Source organism: Pecten maximus, chromosome 1 (genome assembly GCF_902652985.1).
Source record: "Pecten maximus chromosome 1, xPecMax1.1, whole genome shotgun sequence".
Lineage (NCBI taxonomy): Eukaryota > Metazoa > Mollusca > Bivalvia > Pectinida > Pectinidae > Pecten > Pecten maximus.
In genome coordinates, this window is record NC_047015.1 from 55,910,488 (window position 1) to 55,937,370 (window position 26,883).

The 26,883-nt window shown below is 37.0% G+C and overlaps 1 protein-coding gene across 1 annotated transcript in view; it reads left to right on the forward strand.

The window, feature by feature from the left end:
* LOC117338615 overlaps positions 1-26,883 on the forward strand; it is an 82,168-nt gene that overhangs the window by 43,119 nt on the left and 12,166 nt on the right. Inside the window, 3 exon segments of the mRNA XM_033899976.1 lie at positions 327-1,104; positions 13,772-13,905; positions 24,474-24,619. Of these exon segments, the coding sequence (XP_033755867.1) occupies positions 327-1,104; positions 13,772-13,905; positions 24,474-24,619 (1,058 nt within the window).

Sequence of the window (26,883 nt, forward strand, 5' to 3'; positions counted from 1 at the left end):
GTTGTAAACATATGAAAATTTATAGAGATTGAATAAAATGCTGCAAATCTAATTAATAGAATATCAATTAAATTGTAAGGTATTTTTAAGTTTGAATTTACTGTTTAGTTTTTATAACTTGACAATCATCATTATGTAATAATAGATTATTATATCTGTCAATTTTTATGTGTAGTTAATGTGACATATTTAATTTTTTTTATATTTTTTTCAAATTTCTTTTAATTTCTAAAAGTTGAATGATCTAATTAAGAAATATTTTTTCTCAATTGCCAAAACTATTATTTATGAAGAATATATTTGATAATGATTTTTTGATTATCTAGGAGAGAAAGGGAGAGAAGAGCGAGTGCCACGTGACTCTCGAGAAGTGTCACCAGAGGGCGCTAGCATAAGCGCCGAGCCGACAGTGGTCAACGTTGAGGAGTTACAACAAAAACTCACTGAGAGCTTTAGTAAAAAACTTGAAGAATGGGAACGAATCAAATACCGAAAGGACAGTGCAAGTCCTCCCCTTGATACCAAGGATGCAACAAAGGTCATAGGTCAAGTTCATAAGGATGACAGACATGGAAGCAGAAAGGTCAAGGCCGATAAGGACCGCAGCAAGTTAGAACGCCGGCGTGAACGTGAAATTCAGCGTGTGGAACGTGAACAACAGAAATTAGAGAGGGACCGGATTCGGATAGAGAAGGAACGCCTAAAAGCCTTGGAACGTGAGGCACGTATTGAAAAGATGAAAGGACGTCTTAGCCAACCAGACCTGGAAGCTAAACTGAACTCTCCTATTTATAGCCCTCTGGGAGAGCACAAAGTTACAACAGAGTTTGCCCGTAAGTTGTACGAGTGGGAACAGAAAAGAGAGGGAGTATTGTCTGTGTCGGTAGAACAACGCAGCTGTGAGCATCAGGGGGACAAGAGCAGAGGAGAGGGAGAGGGGGACGAACAGAGACTCCCTAAAGGACAAAAACCTCCCCCCCTAACTTTACAGCCTTGTTTTGACTCCCCGGAGGAGGCTTCACCCGGGGATAAATCGTCGGAGGCCAGTTTTGGAGACGATACCTCAATAACTGTGGAAAGTATGACAGAGTCAAATCTCACAAGGTAAGTAATCTCTCAAGAGTTGTATACATTTCTTCTTATTAGAAAATCATAAATTACTTTTCCTAATTAGTATAATTAATTACTGTATTAATTTACTAATTTTTTAATTACAGCTCAGCACCTAATCACTTTTCTAAATGATTTTCAACTTACTTTTCTTATTCAGGATAAAATCAATATTCAGTTACTTATTTAAAAAATCCTTTGATATATACAATGTACCTTGCAATTTTGTTTTAATTTTTTCTTTAAACCCCATTTCTTTTAGAAGTCATTCTGAAATTTCAGATTAGGGATATTTGATGGTTTCTGTTTTTATGAAATTAATCTAAAATCAAACTGTCAGCATAATTACAAATTAGAGTACTTGTGAGGAAGAGGAATTTGAAAAAATTCTAATAATCCATCTGACATTTCCATAGTAAATATCAAACATTTTTGCGAGTTCTGATTTAAAATTTAGCCAGATCTACCTTGATGTTTGGTTGGTGGAAATTAATGTCAATTACTGTGTATAATGAGTAAATAAAAATTTAGAAATAATGTAATGAATAAATAAATCAAAAATTATAAATAGAAATAAATAAACAATACTAAATGAAATAAATAATAAAATAAGCAAATGAATAAATAGATAGATAAAAGATCAAATATTTAAAGCACAAATAAATAAAAAATAAACAAAAACAAACAAATAAGTAAACAAAATGAAAAAATACCTTGTAATGTTAAAACTTAGATAAATAAATAAATAAATTCTTGTCAAGATTTACTTAACTGTAGACAAAAACTCGCTCTATATATATATATTAGAAGGGCATTTGATAGCACCACTTACATGTGTGTATTAGTGTTTTTTGTTTTGAAGTCTGTTTTTTCACAGATGTGGCTGAATCTCGAGATAGCATACTATTTTATCAGTCATTCTGTGTTAAAAGTATTTTCATGTTTTATTTGTATCTACTGACCTACGGGAAACCATAACTACGGAAATAAAACAGGTTAGATGTTGGAATGTTTCAGTTTCATGGTATCTGAGAAAAGATTTTCTTACAGACATAATCTTTTTTGAAAAGCTTTCATTTCTTTTCAAACCATTTGAAGAAAGAATCTTTTGATATTTATCGGTAAGAAAAAAACTGTTTTGTGATAGTTTCTACAACATGTTGCTCTATAGCTCTGAAAATTGTTATCCTACCTCCCCCCCCCCCCCCCCCCCCCCCCCCCCTCCTCTCCTCCCCTCCCCCTCAAACAACATTTATGTTGATGTTTTTGGTTTCCGATTAGCCTTACACATAGCAAATATCCAGGTCTTGGTGGGGCTGGCTGAACAGAGGCCGTGTTACCGTAATTGACCCCATAGGCACCCTTGCTGTGTCTTTGTATTGAAAGCAAAGGGTTTTAATATTTAGGTAAAGCTGTATATAAGTATCTTTGCCATTAAGTAGCTAGTAACCTATCTCAACTGATCCCTGTAAAATCAAAATGCTTAGCATTTTAAATTTGATTGTTATCTTCTATTCACATGCTTCAGTCATTTCTGGGTTTAAACATGTGTAATTAAAAACCTGTACAGTCTGGCAGGGAATATTAGCCTTGGTGATGTCTGGTTTAGACAGGTTTTACTGTGTAGTATAGAGATATCAGGCCCAGTGATGTCTGGTTTAGACAGGTTTTACTGTGTATATAGAAATATCAGGCCCAGTGATGTCTGGTTTGGACAGGTTTTACTGTGTAGTATAGAAATATCAGGCCCAGTGATGTCTGGTTTAGACAGGTTTTACTGTGTATATAGAAATATCAAGCCCAGTGATGTCTGGTTTAGACAGGTTTTACTGTGTAGATAGAAATATCAGGTACAGTGATGTCTGGTTTGGACAGGTTTTACTGTGTAGATAGAAATATCAGGTACAGTGATGTCTGGTTTAGACAGGTTTTATTGTGTTGTTAGAAATATCAGGCCTGTTGATGTCTGGTTTAGACAGGTTTTACTGTGTAGATAGAAATATCAAGCCAAGTGATGTCTGGTTTAGACAGGTTTTACTGTGTAGATAGAAATATCAGGCCTCGTGGTGTCTGGTTTAGACAGGTTTTACTGTGTATATAGAAATATCAGGCCCAGTGATGTCTGGTTTAGACAGGTTTTACTGTGTAGTATAGAAATATCAGGCCTCGTGGTGTCTGGTTTAGACAGGTTTTACTGTGTAGTATAGAAATATCAGGCCCAGTGATGTCTGGTTTAGACAGGTTTTACTGTGTAGTTAGAAATATCAGGCCCAGTGATGTCTGGTTTAGACAGGTTTTACTGTGTAGTATAGAAATATCAGGCCTCGTGGTGTCTGGTTTAGACAGGTTTTACTGTGTAGTTAGAAATATCAGGCCCAGTGATGTCTGGTTTAGACAGGTTTTACTGTGTAGTTAGAAATATCAAGCCCAGTGATGTCTGGTTTAGACAGGTTTTACTGTGTAGATAGAAATATCAGGCCTTGTGGTGTCTGGTTTAGACAGGTTTTACTGTGTAGATAGAAATATCAGGCCCAGTGGTGTCTGGTTTAGACAGGTTTTACTGTGTAGATAGAAATATCAGGTACAGTGATGTCTGGTTTAGACAGGTTTTACTGTGTAGTATAGAAATATCAGGCCCAGTGGTGTCTGGTTTAGACAGGTTTTACTGTGTATATAGAAATATCAGGCCCAGTGATGTCTGGTTCGGACAGGTTTTACTGTGTAGTATAGAAATATCAGGCCCAGTGATGTCTGGTTTAGACAGGTTTTACTGTGTATATAGAAATATCAAGCCCAGTGGTGTCTGGTTTAGACAGGTTTTACTGTGTAGATAGAAATATCAGGCCTCGTGGTGTCTGGTTTAGACAGGTTTTACTGTGTAGTTAGAAATATCAAGCCCAGTGGTGTCTGGTTTAGACAGGTTTTACTGTGTAGATAGAAATATCAGGCCTCGTGGTGTCTGGTTTAGACAGGTTTTACTGTGTAGTAAGAAATACAAGCCCTGGGGATGTCTGGTTTAGACAGGTTTTACTGTGTAGTAAGATATTTACGAAAGTGATCTCTGTACAGAATAAAACTTTTAAAGCAGCAAACTCTACCTGTTAGAATTATCAAAAGAGTGGTCTCCCGATGCAGGAAAACTGTTTTATAGTAAATATGTTAGTTTCAGAGCTGAGTTAATCACCCAGTTAACAACCAGGGTCATTTTGAGGCAGTGTCTGATTGTAGTAGCTGGTGGATACATCACTAAATCACCAATAAACAGCCAGGGTCATTTTGAGGCAGGGTCTTATTGTAGTAGATTGTGGATACATCGATAAATCACCAGTGAACAGCCAGGGTCATTTTGAGGCAGGGTCTTATTGTAGTAGATTGTGGATACATCGATAAATCACCAGTGAACAGCCAGGGTCATTTTGAGGCAGGGTCTTCTTGTAGTAGCTTGTGGCTACATCGATAAATAAATACAGTAGGCCTGTCAATATATACTATCAGTGTACATTAGGGCAATAAGGGTTTAGTGCCTTTCCCAAGGACACATTCATGACAGAACAGGACGGGTTGTAATCTCAGACCCCTGAGAAATGGAAACTGCCCCGGGTACACGTATGTTGGGATTGAATGTTTGTTTTTAATAAACATAAACGTTTAATTATTTGTTTGCTGTGTTTATTGCCCCATGAACAGCCAGGGTCATATTGAGGAGGGGTCTTCTTGAGCATAGAACCACACACCTCGAATATTAACCTGAGGTTATATGCCTGCATGGCGCTCTGACCGATTGAGCTATCATGACCCCTTGTTCTTAAATCGAACCACACACCTCTGACCGCACCTGAGGTTATATGGCTGGCACTCAGACCGATTCAGCTGTCATGACTGGAATAGAACCACACACCTCGGATCGTCACCTGAGGTTTATGATGTGGCCGGCACTCTGACCATTTGAGCTATCCCTTCCTCAGACATTCACTTGATATTGTATTTATCAGATACATATCTACTGTCTGAGCTTTTTGTAGCCCCACTTAGTTCATGAATTAGCAGAAATTTCTAAATCGGATAAAATTAATATTGTAGGTTGGCTGTGCAATTCATGGTTGGTTGATTGTGTGATATTTTTAGCCCACCATCATCAGATGGTGGGCTATTCAAATCGCCCTGCGTCCGTGGTCCGTCGTCCGTCCGTCCGTCCGTCCCTCCCTCCGTCCGTCCGTCCGTCCGTAAACAATTCTTGTTATCGCTAATCCTCAGAAAGTACTGAAGGGATCTTTCTCAAATTTCATATGTAGGTTCCCCTTGGTGCGTAGTTATGCATATTGCATTTTGGGACCGATCGGAAAACAACATGGCCGACAGGCAGCCATCTTGGATTTTGACCATTGAAGTTTGTTATCGCTATTTCTGAGAAAGTACTGAAGGGATCTTTCTCAAATTTCATATGTAGGTTCCCCTTGGTGCCTAGTTATGCACATTGCATTTTGGGACCGATCAGAAAACAACATGGCCGACAGGCAGCCATCTTGGATTTTGACCATTGAAGTTTGTTATCGCTATTTCTGAGAAAGTACTGAAGAGATCTTTCTCAAATTTCATATGTAGGTTCCCCTTGGTGCGTAGTTATGCATATTGCATTTTGGGACCGATCGGAAAACAACATGGCCGACCGGCAGCCATCTTGGATTTTGACCATTGATGTTTGTTATCGCTATTTCTGAGAAAGTACCGAAGGGATCTTTCTCAAATTTCATATGTAGGTTCCCCTTGGTGCCTAGTTATGCATATTGCATTTTGGGACCGATCGGAAAACAACATGGCCGACAGGCAGCCATCTTGGATTTTGACCATTGAAGTTTGTTATCGCTATTTCTGAGAAAGTACTGAAGGGATCTTTCTCAAATTTCATATGTAGGTTCCCCTTGGTGCGTAGTTATGCATATTGCATTTTGGGATTGATCAGAAAACAACATGGCCGACAGGCAGCCATCTTGGATTTTGACCATTGAAGTTTGTTATCGCTATTTCTGAGAAAGTACTGAAGGAATCTTTCTCAAATTTCATATGTAGGTTCCCCTTGGTGCGTAGTTATGCATATTGCATTTTGGGATTGATCAGAAAACAACATGGCCGACAGGCAGCCATCTTGGATTTTGACCATTGAAGTTTGTTATCGCTATTTCTGAGAAAGTACTGAAGGAATCTTTCTCAAATTTCATATGTAGGTTCCTCTTGGTGCCTTGTTATGCATATAGCATTTTGGGACCGATCGGAAAACAAGATGGCCGTCAGGCAGCCATCTTGGATTTTGACAATTGAAGTTTGTTATCGCTATTTCTGAGAAAGTACTGAAGGGATCTTTCTCAAATTTCATAGGTAGGTTCCCCTTGGTGCTTAGTTATGCATATTGCATTTTGAGACCAATCAGAAAACAACATGGCCGACAGGCAGCCATCTTGGATTTTGACAATTGAAGTTTGTTATCGATAATTCTCAGAAAGCACTGAAGAGATCTTCCTGAAATTTCATATGTAGGTTCCCCTTGGTGCCTGGTTATGCATATTGTATTTTGAGACTAATCAGAAAACAACATGGCCGACAGGCAGCCATCTTGGATTTCGAAAATTGAAACTGGTTATTGCTATTTCTAAGAAACTAATGAAGGGATCTTCCTGAAATTTCATATGTAGGTTCCCCAAGGTGCCTAGTTATGCATATTGTATTTTGAGACCAATCGGAAAACAACATGGCCGATAGGCAGCCATCTTGGATTTTGACAATTGAAGTTTGTTATCGCTATTTCTCAGAAAGTACTGAAGGAATCTTTCTCAAATTCCATATATAGGTTCCATTTGGTGCCTTAATCTTAACTTTTATATATAGGTTTCCCTTGTTTGAAAAGTACTAGAGGTTTCTTCTGAATTTACACAGATTAGTAAGACTTAGAAGAAGAGAAAAGTAGAGAAAAGATCAATCTGACATGGAACCTATGAAGAACATTCAATGGTGGGCGCCAAGATCCCTCTGGGATCTCTTGTTTCATTAGGTGAACGTTTATTTTTCTCTCAGGGTTGAAAAAAAAAATGGTTATTCACATCCGTGCAGACTGGTATGGTTGATTGCATCTAATATGTTTATGTTAGGTGAACCTCAATTTCTTTATGAAAAAAAAAAAATGGTTATGCACATCAGTGCAGACTGTGTAGTTGTGTTATCTGCATTTTCATGATTTTATACTCTGTGGAAATTGATAAGAACAATCGAAATGGCCGAGATAACAAACGACTCCTTTAACTCAATTTGTTGATGTTTATTTTTTGTTTGTAATGTTATTTATATGGATGATGTAGGTAACAAAACATGGAATTATATATACATCTATAAAGTGAGTGTCTAGATGTATTATATCTGAGAAAGACCATGAACTTATACGAGCAGATGAGCAGACGTAGAAATGATATTTCGTAGTACTGCACAACGTCATTTAACAAAGGGTGGAATCTTTTTGAGGCCAAGCAAAATAAATGTTACATTTTACGACAAAAAAAATCATGTTTTATTATATTTTTTTTTCATATAAAGATAGTATTACAGACTTTAACGGTGATTTTTTTTCAACAAAAAAAATGTTTTTATAAGTACTTTTAAAAATGGAGTATTTCTAGATTTGGAGATTTGAAATTTTCAACTGCCACATTCACGTACATTGAATAAGTCACATTTCAAACAAATATAAAATGATATGTATTAAAGGTATGTCCTTCAAGTTAATTGATTCTCTATCATAGTATGATCATCCTTTTTATCATATTACCATATGGAATAAGTCTATGTCTGGTAATAAGCCCATGCCTGGTAATAAGTCCATGTCTGGTAATAAGTCCATGTCTGGTAATAAGCCCATGCCTGGTAATAAGTCCATGTCTGGTAATAAGCCCATGCATGGTAATAAGTCCATGTCTGGTAATAAGCCCATGTCTGGAAATAAACCCATACCTGGTAATAAGCCCATGTCTCGTAATAAGCCCATGTCAGATAATAAGTCCATGTCTGGTAATAAGTCCATGCCTGGTAATAAGCCCATGTCAGGTAATAAGCCCATGTCTGGAAATAAGCCCAAGCCTAATGTAGTAACCCCATGTCAGATAACACGCCCAAGCCTGGTAATAAGCCTATATGTCTGGTAATAAGCCTATATGTCTGGTAATAACCCAATATCTGGTAATAAGCATATGCCTGGTAATAAGCCAATATCTGGTCATAAGCCCATGTCTGGTAATAAGCTCATCAGTATGAATTGCAGTTCAGTGGAATTGAAAAAAAAAGCTGTTTTATTCTTCCGTGATATAATCCCACCCTTATCCCACTAGTATTACAGTTCAGTAAAAATGCCTAAAAAGTATAAAAGTATATTACAATATTCCTGTCAATAAACCCACCCCTTACTTCGAGTCAGAGATTGGCACTCATATCTTAATGCTTATTGCAGGATGAATACGGTAGAAAAGATACCATCAAATATCTTGAATCTCCATCTCAAAAATCAATTCTTTACCTAATTCTAGATAACATGTTTATATTGACCGATTTGTTGTTTGCTTAAACAGCCCATGAATAAATAGAATTAGGATTGTATTCCCGTTTTTAAAAAACAATGAAATTTGCATTTCATGACTTTGATGTGAGTCATTCTGCTGGTCGTCTCGGCTGTAAATGTTGTAACTCCGTCAACACTGATGAAATACAGATCTAATACTGTGACGGGGCACTTGTTTAAAACCTTAATCAAGATTAATTTCCTGAATTGGATGGTAGTTTCTTCAATAAAATTGAGGGAATTCAATTCCGTAATGATGAACTTATTGATTTTTCAAGTAATTATGTTTGAAAATTTATTCCAATGATTTTATCCATCAATTAAACATTTGATTGATTTAATTTTGTTAAAATCTTATTTAACTGTACCGTTTATGTTAAAAATATTCTCTGTTGGGTCTGTACTTGCCCCTGTGAGGAAGGCTTTGGGTTCTGTCCTCTGGCCGAAACATACCAGAGTCTTTGAAATGGTAGTTGCAGCTCCTGCTTGGCGCTCAGCATATTAGGAGTGGGACGACTGGTTTGCTGTTGTCAGTATAATGTGACCGGATGGGGTGTCCTGCTGGCAATACGTCCATGCATGGTTATAAGACAACCAATGTCTAATATAGTTTAGTAAAATATGAGACCAGATACAGGATATATCTACACCTAATATAGACATGATATAGTCCAAATATCTACTGACCAGATACAGGATATATCTACACCTAATATAGACTTGATATAGGTCATATCTCTACTGACCAGATACAGGTTATATCTACACCTAATATAGACTTGATACAGGTCATATCTATACTGACCAGATATGGGATATATCTACACCTAATAAAGACCTGATATAGGTCATATCTCTACTGACCAGATACAGGTCATATCTCTACTGACCTGATATAGGTCATATCTCTACTGACCAGATACAGGTCATATCTCTACTGACCAGATATAGGATATATCTCTACTGAACAGATATAGGTCATATCTCTACTAACCAGATATAGGTCATATCTCTACTGACCAGATACAGGTCATATCTCTACTGACCAGATACAGATCATATCTCTACTGACCAGATACAGGTCATATCTCTACTGACCAGATATAGGATATATCTCTACTGACCAGATATAGGTCATATCTCTACTAACCAGATATAGGTCATATCTCTACTGACCAGATACAGGTCATATCTCTACTGACCAGATACAGGTCATATCTCTACTGACCAGATACAGGTCATATCTCTACTGACCTGATATAGGTCATATCTCTACTGACCAGATACAGGTTATATCTCTACTGACCAGATATGGGATATATCTACACCTAATATAGACTTGATATAGGTCATATCTCTACTGACTTGATATGGGATATATCTACACCTAACATAGACCTGATATATGTCATATCTCTACTGACCAGATACAGGTTATATCTCTACTGACCAGATATAGGATATATCTCTACTGACCAGATACAGGTTATATCTCTACTGACCAGATATGGGATATATCTACACCTAACATAGACCTGATATACGTCATATCTCTACTGACCTGATACAGGTTATATCTCTACTGACCAGATATAGGATATATCTCTACTGACCAGATATAGGTCATATCTCTACTGACCAGATACAGGTCATATCTCTACTGACCAGATACAGGTCATATCTCTACTGACCTGATATAGGTTATATCTCTACTGACCAGATATAGGTCATATCTCTACTGACCTGATATAGGTCATATCTCTACTGACCAGATACAGGTCATATCTCTACTGACCTGATACAGGTTATATCTCTACTGACCAGATATAGGATATATCTACCCCTAATATAGACCAGATATAGGTCATATCTCTACTGACCAGATACAGGATATATCTACACCTAATATAGACTTGATATAGGTCATATCTCTACTGACCAGATACAGGTTATATCTCTACTGACCAGATATGGGATATATCTACACCTAATTTAGACCTGATATAGGTCATATCTCTACTGACCAGATACAGGTTATATCTCTACTGACCAGATATGGGATATATCTACACCTAATTTAGACCTGATATAGGTCATATCTCTACTGACCAGATACAGGTTATATCTCTACTGACCAGATATGGGATATATCTACACCTAATATAGACCAGATATAGGTCATATCTCTACTGACCTGATACAGGTTATATCTCTACTGACCAGATATAGGATATATCTACCCCTAATATAGACCAGATATAGGTCATATCTCTACTGACCAGATACAGGATATATCTACACCTAATATAGACTTGATATAGGTCATATCTCTACTGACCAGATACAGGTTATATCTCTACTGACCAGATATGGGATATATCTACACCTAATTTAGACCTGATATAGGTCATATCTCTACTGACCAGATACAGGTTATATCTCTACTGACCAGATATGGGATATATCTACACCTAATTTAGACCTGATATAGGTCATATCTCTACTGACCAGATACAGGTTATATCTCTACTGACCAGATATGGGATATATCTACACCTAATATAGACTTGATATTGGTCATATCTCTACTGACCAGATACAGGTCATATCTCTACTGACCTGATATAGGTCATATCTCTACTGACCAGATACAGGTCATATCTCTACTGACCAGATACAGGTCATATCTCTACTGACCAGATACAGGTCATATCTCTACTGACCTGATATAGGTCATATCTCTACTGACCAGATACAGGTCATATCTCTACTGACCAGATACAGGTCATATCTCTACTGACCTGATACAGGTTATATCTCTACTGACCAGATACAGGTCATATCTCTACTGACCAGATACAGGATATATCTACACCTAATATAGACTTGATATAGGTCATATCTCTACTGACCAGATACAGGTTATATCTACACCTTATATAGACCTGATATAGGTCATATCTCTACTGACCTGATATAGGTCATATCTCTACTGACCTGATATAGGTCATATCTCTACTGACCAGATACAGGTCATATCTCTACTGACCAGATACAGGTCATATCTCTACTGACCAGATACAGGTTATATCTACACCTTATATAGACCTGATATAGGTCATATCTCTACTGACCAGATACAGGTCATATCTCTACTGACCAGATACAGGTCATATCTCTACTGACCAGATACAGGTTATATCTACACCTTATATAGACCTGATACAGGTCATATCTCTACTGACCAGATACAGGTTATATCTACACCTAATTAAGACCTGATATAGGTCATACCTCTACTGACCAGATACAGGATATATCTACACCTAATATAGACTTGATAATTTTGGTCATATCTCTACTGGCCAGATATATGTACATATTATATTTGCATAATATTGACTAGATATAGGCTGTTAATTTCTTTAATATACAGGCCAGACATCAACATAAAACTTTTTTCTTAATTGTTCTTTATCTTTAGAATATACCTATGGTACACACAGTGAAAATGTTCTGATGAAGAAAATAGTAATTTTCAAGATTATTTCAAGGTCTCACCATAGTGGATTTTTTTTTTCAACAAATTCCATATGGATGCCGTGGATTTTGATTTATTGAATTTTTCTGCCATCTTGAAAATGAATTACATTGTATCAAAAGCAAGAATGATATTAAGTTACAAAAAATTGCAAATATTTTGTTTTATCTTTTGATTAAGTATTGATGCATTTTGAAAATTAAAAGGTTGCCAATTTATTTATCTATTATTATCATTTTATTTTTTATTTTTGTCATCTTGAAATAGTAATAATTGAAAGTAAAACCAATATTTCAGTAATACAAATTTGGCAATTACATTTTACTTTATCACAATTTGATTAAGTTTTTTTTATTTATTTTTTATTTCTAGAGAGGATATATACAATCAGTGTTGAGTTGATAGCTTATAACAGGCTGAAAACAAGAGTCGTAGTATTTAATTTGTTGAGACTGTGAGAATAGTGTATAACACTTGACTGACATTACTTTCACCAGATGTGAGGGGTACAGCTGAATGTGCTGAGAGGTTTCTGTACATCATACATTATTGAAAACCTGAAATTATGCCAAATTGTTGGTTTTTCTCAAGGAGCTTTGGAGAATTCTTAATTCTGCAATTTCAAAAACCATCTTGAGAGTAAAAGATTTCTATGTAAGATAAGTGCCATATGAATTGTGTGAATCTCTTGAAAATTTGTGTAAATATCTCTGTTTTTTCACATGAAACTTGTTTTTTCACATGGAACTTTTTATCATCCTGAAAAGGCACAAAGAGCCTGTCAAATCCAGTTGTTCATAGTCTTGTATAGCAGTAAAGAAACTTAAGTGTTTAGCTATTAACTTTGAAGTCTAGTTTACTTGTACAGTATTTTACCTGAAATTACCTTTGTTTTACCGAAAGTTTACCTTTATTTTACCTGTGATTACCTCTGTTTTAGCTGAGGTTTGCCATGATTTTATCTATATTTTACCTGTATAATACCTGAGATTTATCTGTGTCTTACATGGCATCATTTTACCTATGTTTACCATCATTTTACCTATGTTTTACCTGTATTTTACCTGAGATTTACCATCATTTTACCTATGTTTTACCTGTATTTTACCTGAGATTTACCATCATTTTACCTAAGTTTAACCTATGTTTTACCTGTTGTTTGATCTGTATTATACCTGAGATTTACAATCATTTTACCTATATTTACCATCATTTTACCTATGTTTACCATCATTTTACCTATGTTTACCTGTATTTTACCTGAGATTTACAATCATTTTACCTATATTTACCATCATTTTACCTATGTTTACCATCATTTTACCTATGTTTACCTGTATTTTACCTGAGATTTACCATCATTTTACCTAAGTTTAACCTATGTTTTACCTGTTGTTTGATCTGTATTATACCTGAGATTTACAATCATTTTACCTATATTTACCATCATTTTACCTATGTTTACCATCATTTTACCTATGTTTACCTGTATTTTACCTGAGATTTACCTGGTTTTTCCTATACAGCCTGGAGAAGGCTAACTGCCAGTTGATGGAGCGCCTCCATGAGAAGGAGCTGGAATATGAGGGTCTACAGGATGATGTTAAGGGGCTGGCGGAGAAACTCGACCAAGTCAAACTCCAACATTCCAAGGACATAGGTCAGTATGGCCAAGTTTTCCTGACACGGACAATCTTTGGTCAGTATGATGTCCTTATCTGCATTAAGGGGCCAATGTTTTCAGTAGATATCTAAACATGTGTTAAAGGGCCAGCTATTTAAGTACACATGTATGACTGAAATCTGTTTAAGGGGGTAGAAGTGGTAGGTGGAAGTATTGAAGGGGTTAGACGGGGGTGCAGGGTGGATGGGGTAGTGGTGGTAGTAATGGAGGGAGGGGGGGGGGGGGGGGGAGAGCTAGGTCATCCTTTGATGAATATGATCAACATTTATGAAAGTCAACCTTTGGAACAAATGTCACACTTTCCTATGAAATCATTTAATAATGCTCTTATCATAAAATTAAATTTGTATTACAGTATTGTGCAGTGGTTTAAACCCCTTTACAGAATAAACTGAGTGAAATTGTGTTGTGTGTCTCTGTATATTGAACGAGCGCCATATCAGTGATGATAAATTTCAAGGTGTGCCAGGGTTTTTGTTCCGCTACTACAGATCCGCAGTTGTTCTTTGTGAAAATTAAGAAACAGTTCGTACATCAATTATGACATTTAATACCAAAAACCAATGGCTTTGCCAAAAGTAAACAATATATCTACAAAGTAGTTTATTTTGAATCCTGATAAAATCCCAACCTACAACAATTGCCTTTGACAACAGATATCTACTGCAACCCAGCCCTCCCACCACCCCCACCTCCCATCTTTCTTAGAGTAGTTGATTATGTCATTAAATTGTAAAATTTGCATCCCAAAGACAAGATAAAAGAAAAAAAAATTGGAATGAGAAGAGCTTGAGTGATAGAGAATCAGGGTGATATAGAGTCTTGCATCCAATGCCGGAGAATGACTGAAGAGCTCTGCTGTAATTGTTATCTATATGCACACTATTCTGAAATTTTAAGCTTTCAACAGCTGACAATGTATGAGGCAAAACAGATGATAAGAGATTAACTTGTAATTGTCTCTTGAAGTACTTAAACATGTAAACTGCAAAATTTGTCAGGATCAATGATTATCAGATGGTTTTGTTGAAAATTATATACTGAGAGAGAATTTTCGTTTGTTTTGATTTTTCATCTTTTTTGTTTTTTCGCTTTTCAAAGAATTGTATAGTAAGTAAATCAGATATAGGTTTTTTTTAATAATTATGAAGCAACTCTTATCAATTTGAATTGATCAGTCAGTACAATGTGTAAGGAAATCAATATATTCCAAGGAATCTCACAGGGTCAGGCACATGGCCCAATAAAAACATGGGCAGGGTAAGATTGTGATCCCTATACAGACATCACAGGGTCAGACATGTCACCCCATACAGAAAACACAGGGTCAGACATGTCACCCCATACAGACAACACAGGGTCAGACACGTCACCCCATACAGACAACACAGGGTCAGACACGTCACCCCATACAGACAACACAGGGTCAGACACGTCACCCCATACAGACAACACAGGGTCAGACATGTCACCCCATACAGACAACACAGGGTCAGGTATGTCACCCCATACAGACAACACAGGGTCAGACGTGTCACCCCATACAGACAACACAGGGTCAGACACGTCACCCCATACAGACAACACAGGGTCAGACACGTCACCCCATACAGACAACACAGGGTCAGACATGTCACCCCATACAGACAACACAGGGTCAGACACGTCACCCCATACAGACAACACAGGGTCAGACGTGTCACCCCATACAGACAACACAGGGTCAGACATGTCACCCCATACAGACATCACAGGGTCAGACACGTCACCCCATACAGACAACACGGGGTCAGGTATGTCGCCCCATACAGACAACACGGGGTCAGACACGTCACCCCATACAGACAACACAGGGTCAGACACGTCACCCCATACAGACAACACAGGGTCAGACATGTCACCCCATACAGACAACACAGGATCAGACATGTCACCCCATACAGAAAACACAGGGTCAGACATGTCACCCCATACAGACAACACAGGGTCAGACACGTCACCCCATACAGAAAACACAGGGTCAGACATGTCACCCCATACAGACAACACAGGGTCAGACACGTCACCCCATACAGAAAACACAGGGTCAGACATGTCACCCCATACAGACAACACAGGGTCAGACACGTCACCCCATACAGACAACACAGGGTCAGACATGTCACCCCATACAGACAACACAGGGTCAGACATGTCACCCCATACAGACAACACAGGGTCAGACATGTCACCCCATACAGACATCACGGGATCAGACATGTCACCCCATACAGACATCACAGGGTCAGACATGTCACCCCATACAGACAACACAGGGTCAGACACGTCACCCCATACAGACAACACAGGGTCAGACACGTCACCCCATACAGAAAACACAGGGTCAGACACGTCACCCCATACAGACAACACAGGGTCAGACATGTCACCCCATACAGACATCACGGGATCAGACATGTCACCCCATACAGACAACACAGGGTCAGACATGTCACCCCATACAGACAACACAGGGTCAGACATGTCACCCCATACAGACAACACAGGGTCAGACACGTCACCCCATACAGACAACACAGGGTCAGACATGTCACCCCATACAGACAACACAGGGTCAGACATGTTACCCCATACAGACATCACGGGATCAGACATGTCACTCCATACAGACATCACGGGATCAGACATGTCACCCCATACAGACAACACAGGGTCAGACATGTCACCCCATACAGACAACACAGGGTCAGACACGTCACCCCATACAGACATCACGGGGTCAGGAATGTCAACCCATACAGACAACACAGAGTCAGACACGTCACCCCATACAGACAACACAGGGTCAGACATGTCACCCCATACAGAAAACACAGGGTCAGACATGTCACCCCATACAGACAACACAGGGTCAGACATGTCACCCCATACAGACAACACAGGGTCAGACATGTCACCCCATACAGACAACACAGAGTCAGACATGTCACCCCATACAGACAACACGGGGTCAGACATGTCACCCCATACAGACAACACGGGGTCAGGTATGTCACCCCATACAGACAACACAGGATCAGACACGTCACCCCATACACACAACACAGAGTCAGACACGTCACCCCATACAGACAACACAGGGTCAGACATGTCACCCCATACAGACAACACAGGGTCAGGTATGTCACCCCATACAGACATCACGGGATCAGACACGTCACCCCATACAGACAACACAGGGTCAGACACGTCACCCCATACAGACAACACAGGGTCAGACACGTCACCCCATACAGACAACACAGGGTCAGACATGTCACCCCATACAGACATCACAGGGTCAGACATGTCACCCCATATAGACAACACAGGGTCAGACATGTCACCCCATACAGACAACACAGGGTCAGACATGTCACCCCATACAGACATCACGGGGTCAGGTATGTCACCCCATACAGACAACACAGGGTCAGACATGTCACCCCATACGGACAACACAGGGTCAGACATGTCACCCCATACAGAAAACACAGGGTCAGACATGTCACCCCATACAGACAACACAGGGTCAGACATGTCACCCCATACAGAAAACACAGGGTCAGACATGTCACCCCATACAGACAATACAGGGTCAGACATGTCACCCCATACAGACAACACAGGGTCAGACACGTCACCCCATACAGACAACATGGGGTCAGGTATGTCACCCCATACAGACAACACAGGGTCAGACATGTCACCCCATACAGACAACACAGGGTCAGACACGTCACCCCATACAGACATCACAGGGTCAGACACATCACCCCATACAGACAACACAGGGTCAGACACGTCACCCCAATACAGACAACACAGGGTCAGACATGTCACCCCATACAGAAAACACAGGGTCAGACACGTCACCCCATACAGACAACACAGGGTCAGACACGTCACCCCATACAGACAACACAGGGTCAGGTATGTCACCCCATACAGACAACACAGGGTCAGACACGTCACCCCATACAGACAACACAGGGTCAGACATGTCACCCCATACAGACAACACAGGGTCAGACATGTCACCCCATACAGACAACACAGGGTCAGACATGTCACCCCATACAGACAACACAGGGTCAGACATGTCACCCCATACAGACAACACAGGATCAGACATGTCACCCCATACAGACAACACAGGGTCAGACATGTCACCCCATACAGACAACACAGGGTCAGACACGTCACCCCATACAGACAACACGGGGTCAGACACGTCACCCCATATAGACAACACGGGGTCAGGTATGTCACCCCATACAGACAACACAGGGTCAGACATGTCACCCCATACAGACAACACAGGGTCAGACACGTCACCCCATACAGACAACACGGGGTCAGACACGTCACCCCATATAGACAACACAGGGTCAGGTATGTCACCCCATACAGACAACACAGGGTCAGACACGTCACCCCATACAGACAACACAGGGTCAGACACGTCACCCCATACAGACAACACAGGGTCAGACACGTCACCCCAATACAGACAACACAGGGTCAGACACGTCACCCCATACAGACATCACGGGGTCAGACATGTCACCCCATACAGACAACACGGGGTCAGACACGTCACCCCATACAGACAACACAGAGTCAGACATGTCACCCCATACAGACATCACAGGGTCAGACATGTCACCCAGTATCTATTTTATGTTGATTTGGGAATCCAACCTTGGTCTATGAGAGCACTATCCCATCCAACTCTTACTGGTATGACTGTAAAATGTCTTGTAGTATTTTAGATAAAAATAAGCTTGCCTTTCAATCCACCATTCCTACATGTAGCTACAGTCAGGGGTATTATAGTAAGTTAGATAGTGTCAAGAATGTGTATATGTACTTTGATACCCTAACAGTGCCACCCATGGCTCAATGGTATCCATGCCGCTATCTGAAACACTACACAGAATCTTATGGTATGAAGGCCAGGGCATAGTGGAAGACACAAGATCATGGTATTTCTGCTATCCTCGTTTCAGGCAGAAATGCATAGGTTGGGCTCCAGAGTATGTCAGATTTTGAACCCAGAACAAATTTGAATAGAAAAATGTATGTAACCTATTTCAAAATGATAGTTGTATGTCACCACAAAACAAGAGGCCAAGGGCCTCGTAGCTCTCTGGACGTTGATTAGAAATCCAGCTTGTTTGTATATACAGTTCCTTGCCAATTTCAGTCTTATTTTTTTTTTATTTTGCTATATATTCTCTGTATTTTCAACTTTTTCAATGAATTTTCCTGACTTTGTGTATTGATCGTTTCAAATGAAATTTTGTACTCTTATAGAGAATTGTGTCCTGTTTCATCTCATAATATTTTCACTGTTTTCCGATGTATATGACTAGAGAAATGTTATTCATTTATTAGTCACCAAAGGTCACATGTCAAATTGGTCATCAATTTAGTACCAATGCGACATACTTTCAGCTTGCACATTATCACTACATAATACAAATCATCAATATATATGCATATGACTATAATCAATTAGAAACCTATATTCTCTCCAAATTTGATTTAAATTATCACAAGTTTTCTGATATTTACCATATTTACACATGGTACATTTTATACCCAAAACACATTTGTCAACAGTTACATATATTAGTGATTTAAAGCTATACACTGGATAACAGGACATATTTCAAATACTAAGTAATAACTCTGGTTTGGTTTGGTTTGGTTTATTTTGTTTAACGTCCTATTAACATCTAAGGTCATTTAAGGACGGCCTCCCGTGCGTGCGACATGTATGAGTGTGGTGAGTGCATATGTGTGTTTTGGGAGGCTGCGGTGTGTTCGTGTCAAGTCTCCTTGTGATAGGCCGGAACTTTTGCCGATTTAAAGATAGGGCTCCATTCCCATGATTTCAAGAAATTAAGTTATTATTATGAGAGAAGATAAACAATTGGAACTACTAAGAATACATAGTAATATTCCATATCAGTGTTTGCCAGGGACGTATACACATATACTTCGCGAGACACCCTGTACACTGTAGCAGACGACATAATGTGTATAATGTAACACGCATAGCAGCAAATTTTTGCAGCGTCACAGGGATACGTGTGTTGCAGCACATTGTTATATACACATTTCAGTGGGTTGATATAGGAACTTTGCCTCATAACTCCTCAGAATAACGTTCGGCATGTCCCTGTGACACCGAGAATGTCCAAAATGACACCGTTAATTGACGATTACTCGAAAATGAAATCATTTAACAACTCAAATTTCTTGTCAAATCTAGTTCGTGTCGACCCCAATCATGTGTCTTGAAATCCATTCTGACAGTCCCACTGTTTCTGATATCCTCTGTCCACAAACTTTTAATAATTCTACTTCCGGCAAAAACATGAGAATGACTGCGTAAGCTCTCCTGGACTCCGTCCAGAGAGCTAAAAATCATTTAACACTTTAATTCCCTTGATACCAAACTAAAGTCAAGGTCATATAGAGGTCAAGGTCATCATCAGAGGTGAAGGTCAGAATGTTGTGTACTGATTTAACAGGTCAAGAGATGCACCATGTTCTTTAAACTTTTCATTTCTCTTCAATTTTATTGCTCGGTCTTTAAATCTCATACTCATCCATTTTTCATCCTTATACACTCTTTCATTTCTTTCCTTTTCTCCATTTTCCTTTGATAATTTGCCAAATAATTCAGGAAATTATTCAGACATCAATTATTCATATTTTGTTTTTATTATTACATGCATTATTATAACTTACTTTCTTCTCTCTTTCTAATTTACTTTCAAGTGTTAAGATCATATTTGTTTACTGATTATAAGCCATACTACATTATAGCAGTTTTCACATTTTAATGAAACTTGTATTGTAACAATTAAATCACTGCAATTAACAGCTTGATAATGATCTCATGAACTCACTATCAAGGTCATAATGTTGGGTCAAAGTTCAAGTAAGGTCAAATCATTCTTCAATGTCCCAATATATATATGACAAGAATATTTTTTTATTAATTTTCTGTGATAGATGACAGTTTTATTAGTACAAATCTTATCCTTCATCCTTTCTCTTATTTACTTCTCAATTTATTTCATCGTTATTTTTCATCCCTTTTTTCATCATTTTCCTTTCCATTTTCTATCCTTCACCATTCCATTCCTTTTCTTTCCTGTTATGTTCCTTTAATATCTTATTTATCTTCTCTATTCTCTTCTTCACTCACTCCTTCAGTGTGATAGGGATTCCCTAAGATATCATTTCCCTGTAGACTGCCTTGAAGATTGTCTGTTCATGTAAAAGATCCTACATATAAAATGTTTAAGTATGACTCCGAAAGTACGTATATTGCAATTAATTCAGTATGTTTTTCTGCTTTCAATGCCAATCCATCCACATTTCCAAGTATTATGATGCAAATTGGTTTTTATTGCAGTTGATAAATAGCAGAATATTAAGTTCTTTTTCCACAATGGAATTTATGGTATTCCATGATACATATGGTTGAGATGCTATGATAGAATGTGAATGTTTGTGGTATTTCGTTTCGGAATCTGTACTGCAATCTTAAAACCGTGGCTTATAAAGTACTTACTTAGAAGGGTTATGCTTCACACAAGTACTCAGCTGACCTGCTTTTAAACCTTTCTGTACAGTCAGAAGTTGCTATGGAGTCAATTAGCCCATACAAACCAACAAAACAGCCTCTTCCTGTGGAATGCACTGTGTCTGTACTCTGGATGACCCACACCAGTTATCTCCCCTTTTTGCAGCTCTCTTCTGAACCTTGATAAGTCAATATAATCGTTCTTTAGTTAAAATTATACTCGCAGTCGAAACTTAGTAACGATCTTAAATTATAGCTAAGATGAATCCTTTAAACCATAAATAAAATTTGATCTTCAAGAGATCCTCTGTGAATACCTCTAATACTTGTTTGGATTAAAATGTCACTTGAATTTATCAGTAATTTCATATTTTACTTCATTTTAAAAAGGAATTATGTATAAAAATTTGAAAGTATTTAAACTAAAACAAAAATGATTAAATTTTGACCAAAACATACTTTTATCATAAAAAAATTAGAAAGTACAGTTCTGTAAAAATTTTAGATTCAAAGAGACTAAAATCTTCGAGTTCAGTTACTATTATAAAGTTGGTATTTTATATTTTCCATGTGGAGGCTTATAAAGTAGATGATGGATCCGGAGCATCAGCCTGTTTACTCCAATACTATCGGCTTACTTTTTGTTGAAATAATTAAATACTGTGTTCAGGTAGAGATGGTTTTGCATCGCGATATCTCGGCTGAACATCAAGCTTGTTACGACTTTGCTGTACTTTGTGTTATATAAAAGGGTGGAGTTGTTCTTAGTTTCTCTCTCGACACTCCTCTATACACATAAACACAAATTGATGAAAGATTATGAGAATTTTACCCCCAGTACAAAAGGTTTCTTAGACTGTGTAATAGACTTCTCCTAGCCCTCGAGTAATGCATTGCTAATCGCACTCATTGTATTTACATAGACAGTGTACTTTAAGATTATTATGTTGAAACAACTCTCAAAGAAACCAGCATCTAGATGCAGCCAGTTTTCAGAAAAATGGGGAAAGCTGAAAAAACATAATTAGGCACAATTTGAAGATTTCATAATGCTGCATTAAAATCGTTTATTTATATTTATTGTAATGCATTTGTGCAATCAACTTTGATTACATGTCAGAAATAATAAACAAAAATATTTATGTTGTAAACAATATACATATTTTTAACTTTGTGTTTCTCTCCAATGACATGGTTTCAGTACCCTGTTCTACCCGGTGTGAGTACCCTGTGTTAGTTGTGTCAGACCCCTGTGTCATGTTATTTGTTCACTAAATCATAATGTGAAATATTTTACCTATGAAATGTGGTGTCAATCCCCTGTGTTGCTGTACCATGTTATAATAGATATATATCTAAAATATGTTGTTTTTCAGCTCCCTGTGTTATTTTGTTTGTCATAATTTGAAATATTTTACGTATGAAATGTGGTGTCAATCCCCTGTGTCATGCTATGTCATATCTTATAATATTTGAATATTTAATAGAATATTATATGTTGTATTTTATCAGTCCCCTGTGTTACAAATGTATTGTGTTTGTCATAATCTGTAATATTTTACCTATGAAATGTGGTGTCAATCCCCTGTGTCGCTATGTCATATCTTATAATATTTGAATATTTAATAAAATATTATATGTTGTATTTTATCATTCCCCTGTGTTATTGTGTTTGTCATAATGTGAAATATTTTACCCATGAAATGTGTATTGCGATGTCATATTTTCATATAATACCTATCTGCAAATAAGCCCCTGCTCACAAATAAGCTTCATTTTTTCAGAATCATCATCTTAAAAACGGTAAGCTAGAGTGGTTCATGAAGAAATCACCACTAACCTGGCCATCGGCATTCAGCCAAGTCCAGTTCCGCTACATAACTATTTTCAAAATTAATGATTCTGCAAAAATGAAGAAGGTGGCTTATTTGTTGGGAGGTGCTTATTTGAGAAGATTTGCTTATTTGTTGATAAATATGATACACTAATCTGGTTACCTGTTGTGTCACTAGTCTATCCATATACTGTAAATGTGGTTATTTTCGCGGGAGGTTAATTTCGTGATTTCGATATGTAAACTATACGCATTGGGGTAATTTTTGCGATCATTCCACATTTGTAGTTCGAGATTACTCAAATTGATATCAAAATAATACGCTTGGGGGGATTTTTCGCGATCAAAAGGGCTCTGTGTAATTAGCGTAAATTTCCCCCTCGCTTAAATTTCCATGTTTACAGTAGTGTTAAACTGTTTTGTGTGCCTAAATTTCTATGTATAACCAAATTTGATCAATATAAAGGTTGTTTTTTCATGCGGTGCTGTATTTTTTCGCTATTTTGGAAAATAAAATACAAGTATTAAAAATGAAATAACTTGAATTAATATTGGCCATATTTTTTATTTTCATGAAAAGTGAAAAATCAATCCTTTTTACTAAAAAAAAAACTTTGGTAGAACTGTGAAAAAAACAGCCTCTATTGTAATGATGGGACAATGAATGGATATAATCGATGAACTAATCAAATTATACAGTAATTGATTCTAGTATTTCATGATTGATTATCGGTGGATTAAAATTTCCTATAACTCAGATAGAAGACATTATAAAGTTGTCCATTCTAAATATATTTCTTTCATAAGCATAAATCCAAGGTAAGTTCTGTATTTTGAATTTAAACTACGAAAAATTTGATATGACAGCATTTTTTTAAAATTTAAAACACAGTCATCCAATTATGACATTTTGCACCTACACCGTAAAGCCTTTTGGGTAATAACCGATATCGATTATAGATTTACAAACAATGTCCCATCATTACTGAACAGTATAACTGAATATAACTATGTGTGTAACCCAATACTAATCAACACCTGTACTAACTTGTCTCCTAACAGAGAGCTATACGCAGAAATGCATTACAGGTGAGCAGGCAATAGCTCCGCCCCTCGGACTAGCCACACAGGTACAGCAGCTGGAGGCCAAGATAGGCGAACTCAAAGACTTTGGCGAGGATCTCGCTCTGTCTATGGAGAGTGCAGCGGTGAGTACATAATGAGTCTATATTTCACATTTTGACGTATATATTCAAGATATATTTCACATTTTCACGTCTATATTTAACATATATTTTACATTTTCACATCTATATTTTACATTTTCACGTCTATATTTAGCATTTTCATAGGTATATTTCACATTTTCACGTCTATATTTAACATATATTTTACATTTTCACATCTATATTTTACATTTTCACGTTTATATTTAGCATTTTTCATAGATATATTTCACATTTTCACATCTATATTTAACATATATTTTACATTTTCACATCTATATTTCACATTTTCACGTCTATATTTAACATTTTCACATCTATATTTCACATTTTCACATCTATATTTAACATATATTTTACATTTTCACATCTATATTTCACATTTTCACGTCTATATTTAACATTTTCACATCTATATTTCACATTTTCACATCTATATTTCATATATATTTCACATTTTCACGTCTAAATTTCAAATATATTTCACATTTTCGCGTATATATTAAATATATATTTTACATTCCACGTCTATATCTAACATATATTTTACATTTTCACATCTATATTTCACATTTTAAGTGTATATTTCACATCTTTATTTCATATTTTCATGTCTATATTGCACATTTTAACATCTACATTTCACATATATTTAACATTTTCTTTTCTAAATTTCACATATATTTTCACATTTTCACATCTAGTGTTATAGGATGAAATGAAACTGTAGTGTGATAAGATGTAATGTAACTGTAGTGTGATAGGATGTAATGTAACTGTAGTGTGATAAGATGTAATGTAACTGTAGTGTTATAAGATATAATGTAACTGTAGTGTGATAAGATGTAATGTAACTGTAGTGTGATAGGATGTAATGTAACTGTAGTGTGATAAGATGTAATGTAACTGTAGTGTGATAGGATGTAACTGTAGTGTGATATAATGTAACTGTAGTGTGATAGGATGTAATGTAACTGTAGTGTGATAAGATGTAATGTAACTGTAGTGTGATAAGATGTAATGTAACTGTAGTGTGATAAGATGTAATGTAACTGTAGTGTGATAGGATGTAATGTAACTGTAGTGTGATAGGATGTAATGTAACTAGTGTTATAAGATATAATGTAACTGTAGTGTGATAAGATGTAATGTAACTGTAGTGTGATAGGATGTAATGTAACTGTAGTGTGATAGGATGTAATGTAACTGTAATGTGATAGAATGTAATGTAACTGTAGTGTGATATAATGTAACTGTAGTGTGATAGGATGTAATGTAACTGTAGTGTGATAGGATGTAATGTAACTGTAGTGTGATAAGATGTAATGTAACTGTAGTGTGATATGATGTAACTGTAGTGTGATATAATGTAACTGTAGTGTGATAGGATGTAATGTAACTGTAGTGTGATAGATGTAATGTAACTGTAGTGTGATAAGATGTAATGTAACTGTAGTGTGATAAGATGTAATGTAACTGTAGTGTGATAGGATGTAATGTAACTGTAGTGTGATAAGATGTAATGAAACTGTAGTGTGATAAGATGTAATGTAACTGTAGTGTGATAGGATGTAATGTAACTGTAATGTGATAAGATGTAATGTAACTCTAGTGTGATAAGATGTAATGTAACTGTAGTGTTATAAGATATAATGTAACTGTAGTGTGATATGATGTAACTGTAGTGTGATAGGATGTAACTGTAGTGTGATATAATGTAACTGTAGTGTGATAGGATGTAATGTAACTGTAGTGTTATAGGATGAAATGTAACTGTAGTGTGATAGGATGTAATGTAACTGTGTGATAGGATGTAATGTAACTGTAGTGTGATAGGATGTAATGTAACTGTAGTGTGATAGGATGTAATGTAACTGTAGTGTGATAGGATGTAATGTAACTGTAGTGTGATAAGATGTAATGTAACTGTAGTGTGATATAATGTAACTGTAGTGTGATAGGATGTAATGTAACTGTAGTGTGATAGGATGTAATGTAACTGTAGTGTGATAGGATGTAATGTAACTGTAGTGTGATAGGATGTAATGTAACTGTAGTGTGATAAGATGTAATGTAACTGTAGTGTGATAGATGTAATGTTAACTGTAGTGGTGATAAATTAATGTAACTGTAGTGTGATAGGATAGTAATGTAACTGTAGTGTGATAGGATGTAATTGTAACTTAGTGTGATAGGATGTAAGTAAACGTAGTGTGATATACTGTACTTAGTGTGTATACGGATGT